Genomic DNA, 11,748 nt, shown 5'->3' on the forward strand with positions numbered 1-11,748 from the left:
TCACACTGGCCTTCTTCCACTATCTGCCATGGCCTGCAACAACGAGGTTCTCTTTGACAGTGATCTAACACTCCACCAACCCATAAGATCAACTGTGACCACAGCTAGGGTAAGCCCATCCTCCATCTGCAAAATGCACTTCCTCTTCACTCACAACTCCAGTCTCTACCCTCTCACTAAGTCATTCGGACTACTGATCACAGGTGTCCTGCTCTACTCCTGTTACCCATACAAAAATTCCCTACTTTACAAGACATGCGCTAATTTCTCCACTCCCATACTTAGCCAAACGGTTGGAAAGACTAACTCTTCAGTGCCTTCAGTCGCTTATAGAGGACAATCTCCTACACCAGGCACAATTTAGGTAAAGGCCCGCCGCATTATGGAGAGGATTACTACCGCTATCACCGATCCAGTCAGGGAAGAGGTGGGTATAGGCGGTCCTGGATGCTCCCTCTGCCGTATTCAACAATGTTGGCCATCACCCTGTGTAAGGCCTGAATCTCAATGTCTTCAGGGCAAAGTTCTTCATTGGATCTCTTCTTACGAACCGCACTCAGTGGAGCCTGGGCATTTTGTTTCAGCTCAAAGATCTTAGCTGTGTGGCGTCCCACAGGGCTCTGCTCTGTCGCATTTGTTTTTCAACTGTTACATCAAGCCCACGGCTGTGTAAACACGGTCTTCTGTTTTCAATTATGCCAATGACGCCCACGTTTTGGTTAAGATGTCTGGCAATCAAGACCTTACATCAAATAGAGGGATCAAAATTCACTCAAAATAAATCCACCGTAAAATAACGGTTAATGCACTCGTAAATCCTTGGCTTTCCATCTACTTGTCAGACTTGCTCTGGTCCATGTTCCAATACAAACACTGCTGTCAAAAAGTTGGGGATTATTAAAGGCTGACCTTGCACTTTCCCAACAGCCTCAAGTAACTTGTTTCCATCTCAGGAGGTTAAAACGTCTGATTCTGTTGCGGCCATTGCTACAAAGAGCAGCAGCAGTCATTGCATTTATTATACGAGGCTTGACTTTGCTAAAAGCATCTATTTAGGCATCTCTGCAAAACTATTGCTTAGGCTACAAAGATTTTAGAAAAAGGCGGCAAGACTTCTGCTTAGGTTGCGTAAAGTCGATCATGTCATGCTGGGTCTTGCAGTGATACATTGGCTCCAAGTTAAGCAACGCATTCTCTTCAAGCCTCTGTCCTTAATAGACAATATTTTATTCCATCAGGAACACGTACTCCTGTCCCATAAGGTTCCGTGGTACTGTCCACCACAAGGCCTCGAATCGCAGTCAGTGAAATGACTGTCCTTTGCTAGAAAGGGGAGACATTTGACAGCCGTTCTTTTTCTATATAGGCCTCCAAACTAGTGAGTGCTTTGTGTATATCTTTGCATAGTGGGTCTAATCTGTTAATTTTTCGGAAGAAAAGTAAGAGTCATCTTTTCAATGTACTCATCTGAGATTGGTCCCAATGTTTCCTTACAGCTCAGTTTTATCTTACCTGTATTGCAGTTTGTTAAACAGCGCCAAGATGCCTTTGTGGTGAATAGTTGCGCATTGCAAATGTGCAATCCTAAATATAAACATACATCATCTCATGCTCCTTCACCAACATGGGCTCAACGGCTTGATGCTGGCTGGGTCGTCATGTAGCACCTGTACCTCCCTAAATTCCTGATACTAGACTCTAGGTATCTTTATGGCCTTGCCCCTCCCCATATCTGTCCAACTAAATCACCCATCACTGCCCACTTCACGCCAAGCACTCCAGCGCCCCACTCAACGCGGCCATCTCCCAGCCCCATGCTACCACTCGCCTCAGTGCCTTGTTTTCTCATCGCCCCTCATTATTGCACCTCCTAATACCAAACATATCCCCACCACCATCACCCTTGCCTTCAATCACCTCCACCTGAATGGTGATCCAGCCTGAACACGCTTCTCGACCTCCATAGGACCCACTGTGCAGTCCCCGGCACAGTGTCTGTCTTCACTGGTATGTTTCTGACCCTCCTATGGGGATCATCACCCACCTACCTGCCGCTTCTGGCCCTGGTATACTACCCTTCCAAAGGTTGGCCAAGCTTTTGCTACCCTGTCCAGTCTATCTAATCGAACTGCTCATCCTTGTCAATACACATATACAGTCTGCTGTGAAGGGCCACAACAGGAAATGACATTGTTTGGGTATTTTGAAAGTAGGCTTTCAAGGATCTCTGTAACAGGGTTATGGCCTGGGCATTGGTAACTAACACTACTAGATAAAGGGTGGTCTCTGATTCAGCTTTCCACGTATTAGAAGGATTTTTGTTAAGAATAAAAAAGGTCATTGAGTCACTCTACCCATAATATGGCAATAAGAAAGTTTTCAAACGGAGCTCGTCCTAAATTAATTAAATGTTTGCCCACAAGGAAGGCCGTCCTTCAATTTCTCTAACTTTACTAGTTGTCTCTATGCGCACCAAACAAACCCAGTTATCCAAGTTAAAAGGAGCATATCTTTGCTTAACCGATGAACGCGGTGACCACTTGTCCGCCTAAAGTCCATCATAATCAGAAGAATTAGAAATAGCCAGTAAGCTTTAAGATCACCAGTTAAATGTACATCCCTCACAGCAAAACTTAGGGTGAGGCAAATAAACGCAAACCACACAACCAGAGCATGACAGATGGATACGTTAGCACTTAAATGAGCTGTTCCACTCAAATGTTCACCCCTGCTCCTCAGGACACTTCAAAACATGAGACCACCATACCTTTTGATGTGTTCATGATCGTGGTGGCCAAGGTCTTGTTTTGCTTGTCCAGACCTCCTCTCCCGGGGCACCTAAAGAGAAAACAATCATGGTTAGCCTTCAAAAATATGTACTACCCATTTTCCAAAATGTAAGTGTTTCCAGGATCCAGGATTCAGGCAGCCTGATGACTGTCCCATAATGCCTTGCAACCGCACGCATGCTTACATACTGGGCCCACGGCTGTCATGAGGCTCTTCAGGTTCCCTCAATATGCCCCATCAAATCTGAAAGGCCCCATGCTTTCTCAATGTGCCCTTCTTTTCATTATGTTTCCAATACTTTCCTACCCCAAGAAATTTCTAAGAGTCTATGGGATGTCTCTATATGTGCCAAAGGCTTTTATAATATTGATAAATATTTATATACAACACATGATATAATGAAATGTGTCGAGGCACTGAATGATAGATTTATTATACAATGCTATTCATTTTGTATATGTGGCCGGATAGGATGCAGAGGGGACGTTGACTGCATTTCAACATTTTCCAGACAGGTCTTCAAGCAACGCTCTGCCCATTGAACTATGTTCAATGGGCAGAGAGATTATAACTGAGAAAGTAGAAGTGTAAGAACTCTACCCAAATACCTGGTTATGTTCCCATGCAGAGGATTTAGGGAGCAATTCATGTGAATGCACCTGAATCTATTCTAAACCAAGAAAGTCAAAGACAGATCGGCCAATCAGACCTATCCTGTAGATATTGCGCTCAATCGGAAGTGGTGGAATCCTTGAAGCACTTCATTGTCTACCGTACAGGTTTGATAAACCAAAGGACTATGTATATGGGGACATTTTTAACCCAAGTGAATACCCTCACCCCAGAGGAATGGTGTAACCTGCTGCGCTTGGGGGAGAAATCAGTCGCTTGCGTTTGGAGTGGTTACGTTTCTGAATGAAATATTGGAAGTGAAATGAGCATGAGATTAAGGTTGATGTTATAAATTGCATAGCTGCATGAAATGAAGACCAACACTAAGAAGTTGGAGGGGATTTGATTTGAAATTTTAATATGCTTTTTTCTTGTACATGGACTGATATATGAAAGGTTATTGGTCCTTTTTAGATTGTGATCAGGATGATGGAAATGGAATTAATAGTGTGGTAAATTGTTAAAGGTTTTAAAATAAACCAATATTAAAAGATGCCACAAAAATGGGAACATGAAACAAATGATTGTGCCTACAAAAGAAATGACGCCTGCCAGGCCCCTGCTATTCCCCTAGCAGCCATTGGCCTCTGGCATGTATGCTCCTCTTGAAAGTGCACATTTGCATCAAGAGTGAAAGGGTGCCGGGGACGTCGGCAATCTGAGATTTTAAAAATGGTGTACATAGCACAGAGCTGCCTCCCATATACCACTGGGGCAGAGTGGAGTGCTTCGATTTACAAGAGAAAACAACTATTGCAAGGCGAACAGTTTTGGCTTTTGTCTAAGCATAACATAGGCATTAGCCATGCGCTGCCATAATGGTATTACCTGGCCATAAAATGGTGACTTCTGAAAAATGTGGGTTTTGGGCATATGATGGGGCTTGGTAAACGTCTACTTAATACCTATGCGAAAACAAAAACTTTTCACTTCGCCAGTGCTTGATTGTGTCAGGGCTTCCATGCAAAGAACGGATGTGATACACATATTATTTAAATCAAGTGGCTGATCATACATGACACTGGCGGTGCATCTACAGGTGCAATTAGGCCATAACATACAAAAAGATTGCCTTGAAATAACCCTGGCAGGCTGTTTACAGCACAAAGTTTGATGTCACTGCTTTATAGAGTTCTCAGAGAGATCTCAGGAGGGAGTGTTTTTGGTGGGGAGTGGCACGAAGTGGGTAGGAATGGCCATCGGGATGAATTAGGATGACACTCCGGAGTGTAGGTAAATAACCACAAACATCCAGAAGCTGCATGTCCCTTCTCGCCTCCCATCTCCATGTTATCTTTACTCCAAAGGAATTCTTTTGGCTTCTAGGTGGTGCCAAAGCACCACCTAGTAGCCAAAGCCAAAGAGAATCCAGGTGGTTTTCTGTCGATGGCTGTTCCCCTGTAGCATGAATAGGAACTAGATTGACTGCACAACATGTGTTGGCAGTAGTCTGAACATCCAGATCAGTGCGATGGTTTAAGGGCAGGCCTGCAATTTAGAAGAACTTGTTATGCGAGGACCCAAGCCATGCATAAGTATTTATGCCTGCATAGCATTGGAGCACTCCTTAATACAATTATGTTTTAATCTTCTCGTTTCGAATGTTACTGAAGTCATTTCGCAAATGGGAAGAAGAGAAGAAGGCCTTTCATTGCTCTGGAATCAAACTGTTACTCAACTCGTTCTTTTTACAGCAAAATCCCACAACTGCATTCATGCCTAATCCCATCCATCCATTTGCCAATTAAACTTTAAAAAAAATGATTCTGCAATAAACAACCCTCCTACAGGAGCAATATAACCCTGGCCGTTAAAGTGCATTTCATGTGTCTTCCCACTGTGTCCTGGAATTCCTACTCACAAAATCGAGCAATGCGGACACTGAGGATCAGAGAACCCTGGCAACAAAAACTGCAGCGCCCATTCTCCCAGAAAGGGGCAGAATTACACTTCCCTAGAAATGACTAGAAATGTCCACTGGCAGATGGCCATTGTGGTCGGCTGCTCGTATAGAGAAGGGACCGCTTCCCAGAGTCTCCAATAGGCGTCCAGGTGGAAGGCCTGGGAAGCAAGGCCTTGGAAGGAGCTCTGAGACAGTCTACTATGGCGTGCTTAGTTAGGGTGACCTGCCTGCTGCAGCCTGGACCCATGCAAACCTCTCCAGGGTCAAGGGAAAGAGTGAGACAGTCTGTGTTGGCTCTGGTTACCTTATAGTAGTCGTAGAGCAGGCCCAGGGCAGCGGCGCTGTCCTCGTCCCCGTTGATGCTCATCATGGCTTCCGTGGCTGCAGTCAGGGGGTTCTTAAGGAAGGACTTCCAGGCTTCGTCTTCACTGGAGTAGGAGCGCCTCTGGGGGTACAGCACGTCATTCTGCAGAACCAGCACTGGCCTTTTGCTTTCCATGTAAAAAAACCTAAAATGAATGCGTGTGGCAGCAATGCAAAGCATACACACAACAAACAGGTTTAACAGAGTTTACAAACATCCAGGGCCTAGGTGTTATCAGTCTGCGTGTACTGAGTAAATATTACTTCTCCGTTTCACCACACAGTCAACATGTCTTTAATGAGATAGTATCAAGGAGCGCACAGGCTGCGCCCCTGGCAGACTGGTGGCATGGCTGCCAGGATGCTATGATTCAAAACAAAACACATTGCAAGGAGGCGGCCTGCAATCAGCCCAATTATTCCACGCAAGACGTCAACAAGGAGACTATGTAGGCCAAGGGAAGGAGATTAATATTCCAAAATTGCACAATGCACTGTACTCAGCGGAGGACCAGCCCTTGGGGACACTGGGTGCCTTCCTGGACGCGGGTGGAGCCGTCAGTCAGAGCCAGGCCTGGCCCGTGAGGCGATCAGCCCCGCCTACCACGGTTCCGCAGCACTGGGGTTTGGGTTACCTGTGGAAAAACCAAGGGACCCGCTCGAGCCAAAACAGTTATCTGATTAAATACCATGCATTCACAATTTGTTGCTTCACGATTGTCTCGTGCAGGTTAAACGGGTGATTTTCCGTTTGCTGTGTTTTTAAGTCGTTTGGGAGTAGGTGACCAGTGTCTCCATGTGGACTACTCAAGTTTACCGGCAATCCACTTGCTGCGGCGAAATGCCCACCGGGCGGGCGCACTGACTCCAAGAATTGGGCTCCAATGACATTAGAACGACTGTGCTTCACCCTATCAAAGTAACCATAGATCCACACAGTTGAGAGTCGCTCACAATGCACCCAAGATATCCACAGAAAGTACCTGGGATAAGAAAGAAAATCACCACTCGAACATACACAACTTTAAACGGTACCCAGTCATTTTACCGAAAACACAACAGAGTGCACATTTCATCGACGTACATAATACCGAAAAACCCAAATTAAATATATATGGGATAGTGGGGTTAGGAGTTAAAATGAGTCAGGTTGGGGTGGCATTATAAGGGTAGAAAACTAGGGGGCTTGGGTCCCCCAAAGTTAAAATGAAAACAAATGTGTGTTTTGCGTATTGTGGTCGAGATCAAATGTACCACTCTGAAATGTGGTTCGATAAAATCATATATAACCAACTTAAACACGAAAGCGTACACGTGGTCTATTTGATTCTATTTAACACGTGCCTGATAGATTATACACACAAACGCACATTGAGAAAACGTGCTCTGAGCACACATCAGTGTGTCCTATTTTGACACCCACGGTACAACTTAAATTGTGAATGCATTGTATTTAATCAGACACACGTTTTGGTACAGTGCAGGATGCTTGATTTTCCCACAAGCAACCCAAAAGCAGGGCCTGTTTGTGTATTGGTTCCTGATTAGGCGTCCGGTTCAAAGTGAATTTGCACCATATACAGTGGCCAATGACAGCAAGCCATTGGGGTGCAAATAATGCAAGTAACAATCGCAGAACCCACCCTCCTATATTAGCAACATCCATGGTCTAGTACAGGGGTCTGCTGCATTTGGCTCACCAGATGTTTTGGACTACAATATCCATGATACATTTCCATTGACTCTGTGTAGAAACGAGGATACTTGGGGTAAGTTGACAAACACCTTTATGGACCAGCCAGAACAGCGAAGTCCCTGCTCCCTCAGAGTCCCAGCAACTGCTCTTTTTCAGACACTACCATAGAACATAGAATGTAAACATGGAGTGTGGAATTCCACGGGGTGGGAGTCCACACTATTCTTAAGCTACTTACAACACTGTGCTGGGTAGGGGTGATGGGAGTCACAGTCCAAAACATCTGGAGAGCCAAAGGTTGCAGTGCCTGCTCTAGTACTTATTGCACTTGAGCAGATGCGGGTCCCAAAGTCCCAGGTTCAGAGGGCAGAATTGCCCCCTCATCCTTTTGCGGTCACTAACGTGTGTCCAGCTTTGTTGAAGTCGATAAAACGCTACAGCGTGCCTTGTATTACCCTGGGGATGAAAGGGGGGTGGGGGAGGGCTCTGAAGACAACCCTGCTCGCTTGAGGCGCTTTACAAATAGTGCTGCCGGGCTGCAGTGGTAGTAGGGGAACAGCGCCTGTTTTGCATTGAGCGGTAAGTAGAAAATAAAGCACAAGACAGCTTCAGTGACACAGATCCCGGTGTCGGTAACTAGTCATCGTCGAGGGGAAATTTAACATGGCGACACACTATTTTTGAGTAGATTTACCTGAAAGAAATCATTGTGATTCTGCAAACGGATTAGACCATTTTTATACTCTTTGTATAAATGTGTGTACTTTGGCCAAATCCTCCCTTTGTAGCGAAAGAAAGCATGACAAAAAGATTGATTTGAAGGGAAATGTACACATAAATGCTTGGCTGCTAAGCGCGCATGAAAGAAGCTGAAAGGAGCGTCTGCGGGACTGGGAATATTTTCAAATAACCCAATTTGGAAGGACGTGGACCTGGGAGGGTTTCATTGTGAAGGAAAAAATAATCCCACCATTCCGCTCCCATCAAAGGCTTGGTTTCATTGTTCTTGTTGTTTTAGCCAAATAAAAGAATATTAAAGGTGCGGGGCATGAAGGGGGCCGTGACCCAGGGCGCTGCCAAAGGGAACAAAAAAAGCTCTCTTGGGAACAGAGGGGAAAACAGGGCAAAAGAAGAGCCCGGGCTGACTGCAGCGAGCTCCCGGGGAGGCCCCTGCACCGAGGCGCCTGACAGGGATGTGCTGCGCCCATCCCAGCACCCACCCAGATCCCCCAGAGGCCTCGAGGCGCCCCGCCTTAGACCACACCGGGGAGGGAGCGAGCGAGGAGGGCGGGGGGAGGATTGGGGGGGCACGCTCCCACGACTTTGCACAAACTTTCCTATGTTTGGCAGCAACTCAGCCCCTGCCCCAAAAGCCTTGGTGGTTTGCGTTTTCTGATCAGTTCGGATGAATGAAACGTAGACGTGTACTTCAATGTGTATGTGTTACCGGTATTTGCCATTTCCAAGAAATTACCATGTTGGAAAACATTGAAACTAGCGATGGCACAGTGTGGTCACGTGGGGAGGCTGTCTGTTAATTGTGAACTGGTTCAGATAAAATCGGCTTGGGAGAAAAATGTCTTGTTCAGATTTACTGTAAATAAATACTAGTCTTAGAGCCCCAATGTGAGGAAATATCTGCTCTGAGCGGTGAAAGATTTTTTCGGAATATCACTTAAACTCCATTCAGTAGCAAGCGCGTTAACGTAAAAACCCACACGTCGAGGCGCCCGGGTTTATCTAATAGAAGTTGCGCAGCTTGCGCTTGTGTTATGGCAGAGGCGTAGCACAACGCAGTGGCCGAGTTATGATGTGCGCTGGTGCCACGGGCCCTTGTCATTAAGGGAGGCCTGGGCGTGCCCGCCTCGTGTAATTAGGCATTGGCTTCAGCCTCTGCCCGCGATCAGCCCTGGTCCCCCGCCAAGGCCCACAATGGGATCAGAAAGGACAGGGGACCGGCCCTGCCCCCGCCACAAAGGCCTCCAGACAACAGGGAGAGCCCGCGTCTCCGAGGCCTGGGAGCGCTGGCAGACAGCAATTGTCCTGCAGATTGCATGCTAAGGAGGCTAGGACCAACGCCTCGCGGTGGGCGAGGTTCCACCCAGGCTGCAGGTATCTCTCCTCGCCCCTCCCCCCGCCGCAACCCCAAGCTTGGCGATGGACAGCCGAGCATAGTAACCTGCCGTTTCCTCAACAGAGAGGTCTGAAGGAACGTGGCAGCGTAGCAAACGGTGTGTTGTTCATACACATGCCAGCAAGGACTGACAGCTGATGTGTGCCAGAGTACACCACGCACCTTCCGGGGACAGGGCTTCCGAGAACAGGCGTATAAGCCGTGCCTGGCTGCCCTGCGCTGGATGCAGCCTGGAGATGCACTCCTGCACGCGGGGCGAAATGAAGAGCTCCATCGGGCTGTTCGCTGCAGAGGCTGCCCCGTACAATGCTCCATTAAAAGAAGCGAGTTTTGTCACCCGAGTAGCTCCGCGCAAGATGCACTGGCCTGGAGAGCACATGACACGCGCCCTGGCAGGGGGTCCTCGTGGAGGGTGACCTCAGGGGCGAGGGGTCTCTAGAACACTCAAAGCTCCTTTCGCGTGTCCAGGGCACTATGTCCCAATATCATGATACAAAAACACCTGCTAGAAACTGAAATAGGGTTTATACAGCATATGGTAATACGTAAAACAAATCTTTGAGAAACTATTCGGCCTGCTTTTTTAAAAAAAACGTTGTTTACTTGTTTGCATTATCCCTAAGCACAGGGACGCCTTCCACCTGCTAGAAAGCTACAGGGCCAGATTCATGGAATATTTGCCCGGTTCAAAGTGACTTTGCACTGCTGAAAAGTGACTTTGCACTACCGACACAGTGTCGGCAATGCAAAGTACTTTTCGGCAGTGCAAATTCACTTTGAACCGGGCAAATATTCCATGAATAGGGCCCAGAGTGTCACTGGGAAACACGTTTTGCAGCTAGTTAGACCCCAAAACACATCTCACCCGGCAATAAACAAGACTCTAAAATACAATGCTTACCCCCGCCCCCGTTTGGACACGCTACTACTCCCAGCCCTGCCAAAGGTGACCCATGTGAGCAGCTGCATGCCACAGCCCAGCTGGGACGCCTTGACCACACGCAGAACTGTGCGGGGTGAGATCAAACACCAGTGGTCCCCTCTGCGGGAGAGGGCTGTGGCTCCGAGCCACGTGCACCTGCTGCTGCTGCACCCGCAGAGGATCCAAACACACACATTGGCCTGACGCTCAGCTCTGGGGTGACGGATCGCCTCACGGGAAGGGACGGGAGCTACAGTAGGCTTCTGAAGCTGTGCCCGTGTCAGGGGCTGCCAGGGGTCAGCCCAGCCGCAGTCTCGAGCGCCCAGGGGGCCCTACCTGTCCCGAGCCACCCAACATGCACACACTGCCCAAACCATGCCCGAAGGCCATACCCCGAAACTCTACCATTTCAGTCTAGAGCCCAGGCTGTCCACGCTCTAAAGGTAGTACACTCCAGGGTCATACGGTGAGCATGTCCTCGGCATTCCCCATCCCCAAGAACCACATGCGTTGATGTCCGGGAACCAGAGCGCCGGCAGAGCTGGCACTGGACTTGGCCGGCCCGGTGGGCAGCATCATGCATTCCATTTCCACGCTGCCCCACACCGCAGTGGCATAAATAACTCCATGCATAAAGTTCCCCTGACTCGCAACTCGCGAGACGAGGTGGCATAACATTATCCCCGCAGCCTCGCGCCAGCGGTGCCCGTGGGTCCTGAGCTGGGACCCGCCTTGGGAAGCGCACTCTAGAGGGATGCTGACCACTAGCAAGGAGCGCGCCGGCGCTGGACAGCGCAGGCAGGCGGCAGGCGCGAGGAGGGGGCGGGGGCGCCGCACCGGTTCTACTGGCCCACTCGCCATCACTTACTTGTCGTACTCTTGTGTCATCTTCCCCGCGCGGCGGCGGCGGAACTGGACTTTCGGGTTGGGACAGTGGCTGCGGTCTGCGCTGGCAGCGCGGCCGCTGCGCGAGGCCGGCAGGTGGAGGGGCGGGGGCGCGAGGGCGGGGCGACCAATGGGGAGCGAGTGGCGGAGCGCGCGCCTGCCCGGGCTGCTGGACTGGAAGAGCTGCACTAGAACCCGTTCGGGGGCTTTTCTCGCTTGTTCGCAGGTGCTCCCGTGACGTCGGCTCCAGGCCCGGCGCGGATTGGTCGCTTCTATACCGTCCTCCCCAAGCTTCCTGGAGTGGGAGGGGCTGGCAGGTGTGATTCCCAAGGAGCGAGAGTAGTGATTGGGCAATTGGCGCGACAGGTGGCAGAGATTTGCAT

General features: G+C 48.8%; 1 protein-coding gene across 4 annotated transcripts in view; it reads right to left on the reverse strand.

Annotated features, from left to right (window-relative positions):
- GRHL1 (grainyhead like transcription factor 1) overlaps positions 1-11,548 on the reverse strand; it is a 76,141-nt gene extending 64,593 nt beyond the window's left edge. The window contains exons 1-3 of one of the 4 annotated variants that reach the window (XM_069605988.1): positions 11,349-11,548; positions 5,670-5,856; positions 2,768-2,838 (exon numbers count right to left, since the gene is read on the reverse strand). In XM_069605988.1, the coding sequence (XP_069462089.1) occupies positions 2,768-2,838; positions 5,670-5,856; positions 11,349-11,368 (278 nt within the window). In that variant the 5' untranslated portion in view covers positions 11,369-11,548. Of the gene's footprint in view, positions 1-2,767; positions 2,839-5,669; positions 5,875-11,348 lie in introns of all 4 variants that reach the window. The other 3 variants (XM_069605987.1, XM_069605990.1, XM_069605989.1) reach the window with 3 other exon arrangements.
- Positions 11,549-11,748: the final 200 nt, after the last annotated feature.

This window comes from Ambystoma mexicanum, chromosome 4p (assembly GCF_040938575.1).
Source record: "Ambystoma mexicanum isolate Mex_15411 chromosome 4p, UKY_AmexF1_1, whole genome shotgun sequence".
NCBI classification, from domain to species: Eukaryota; Metazoa; Chordata; class Amphibia; order Caudata; family Ambystomatidae; genus Ambystoma; species Ambystoma mexicanum.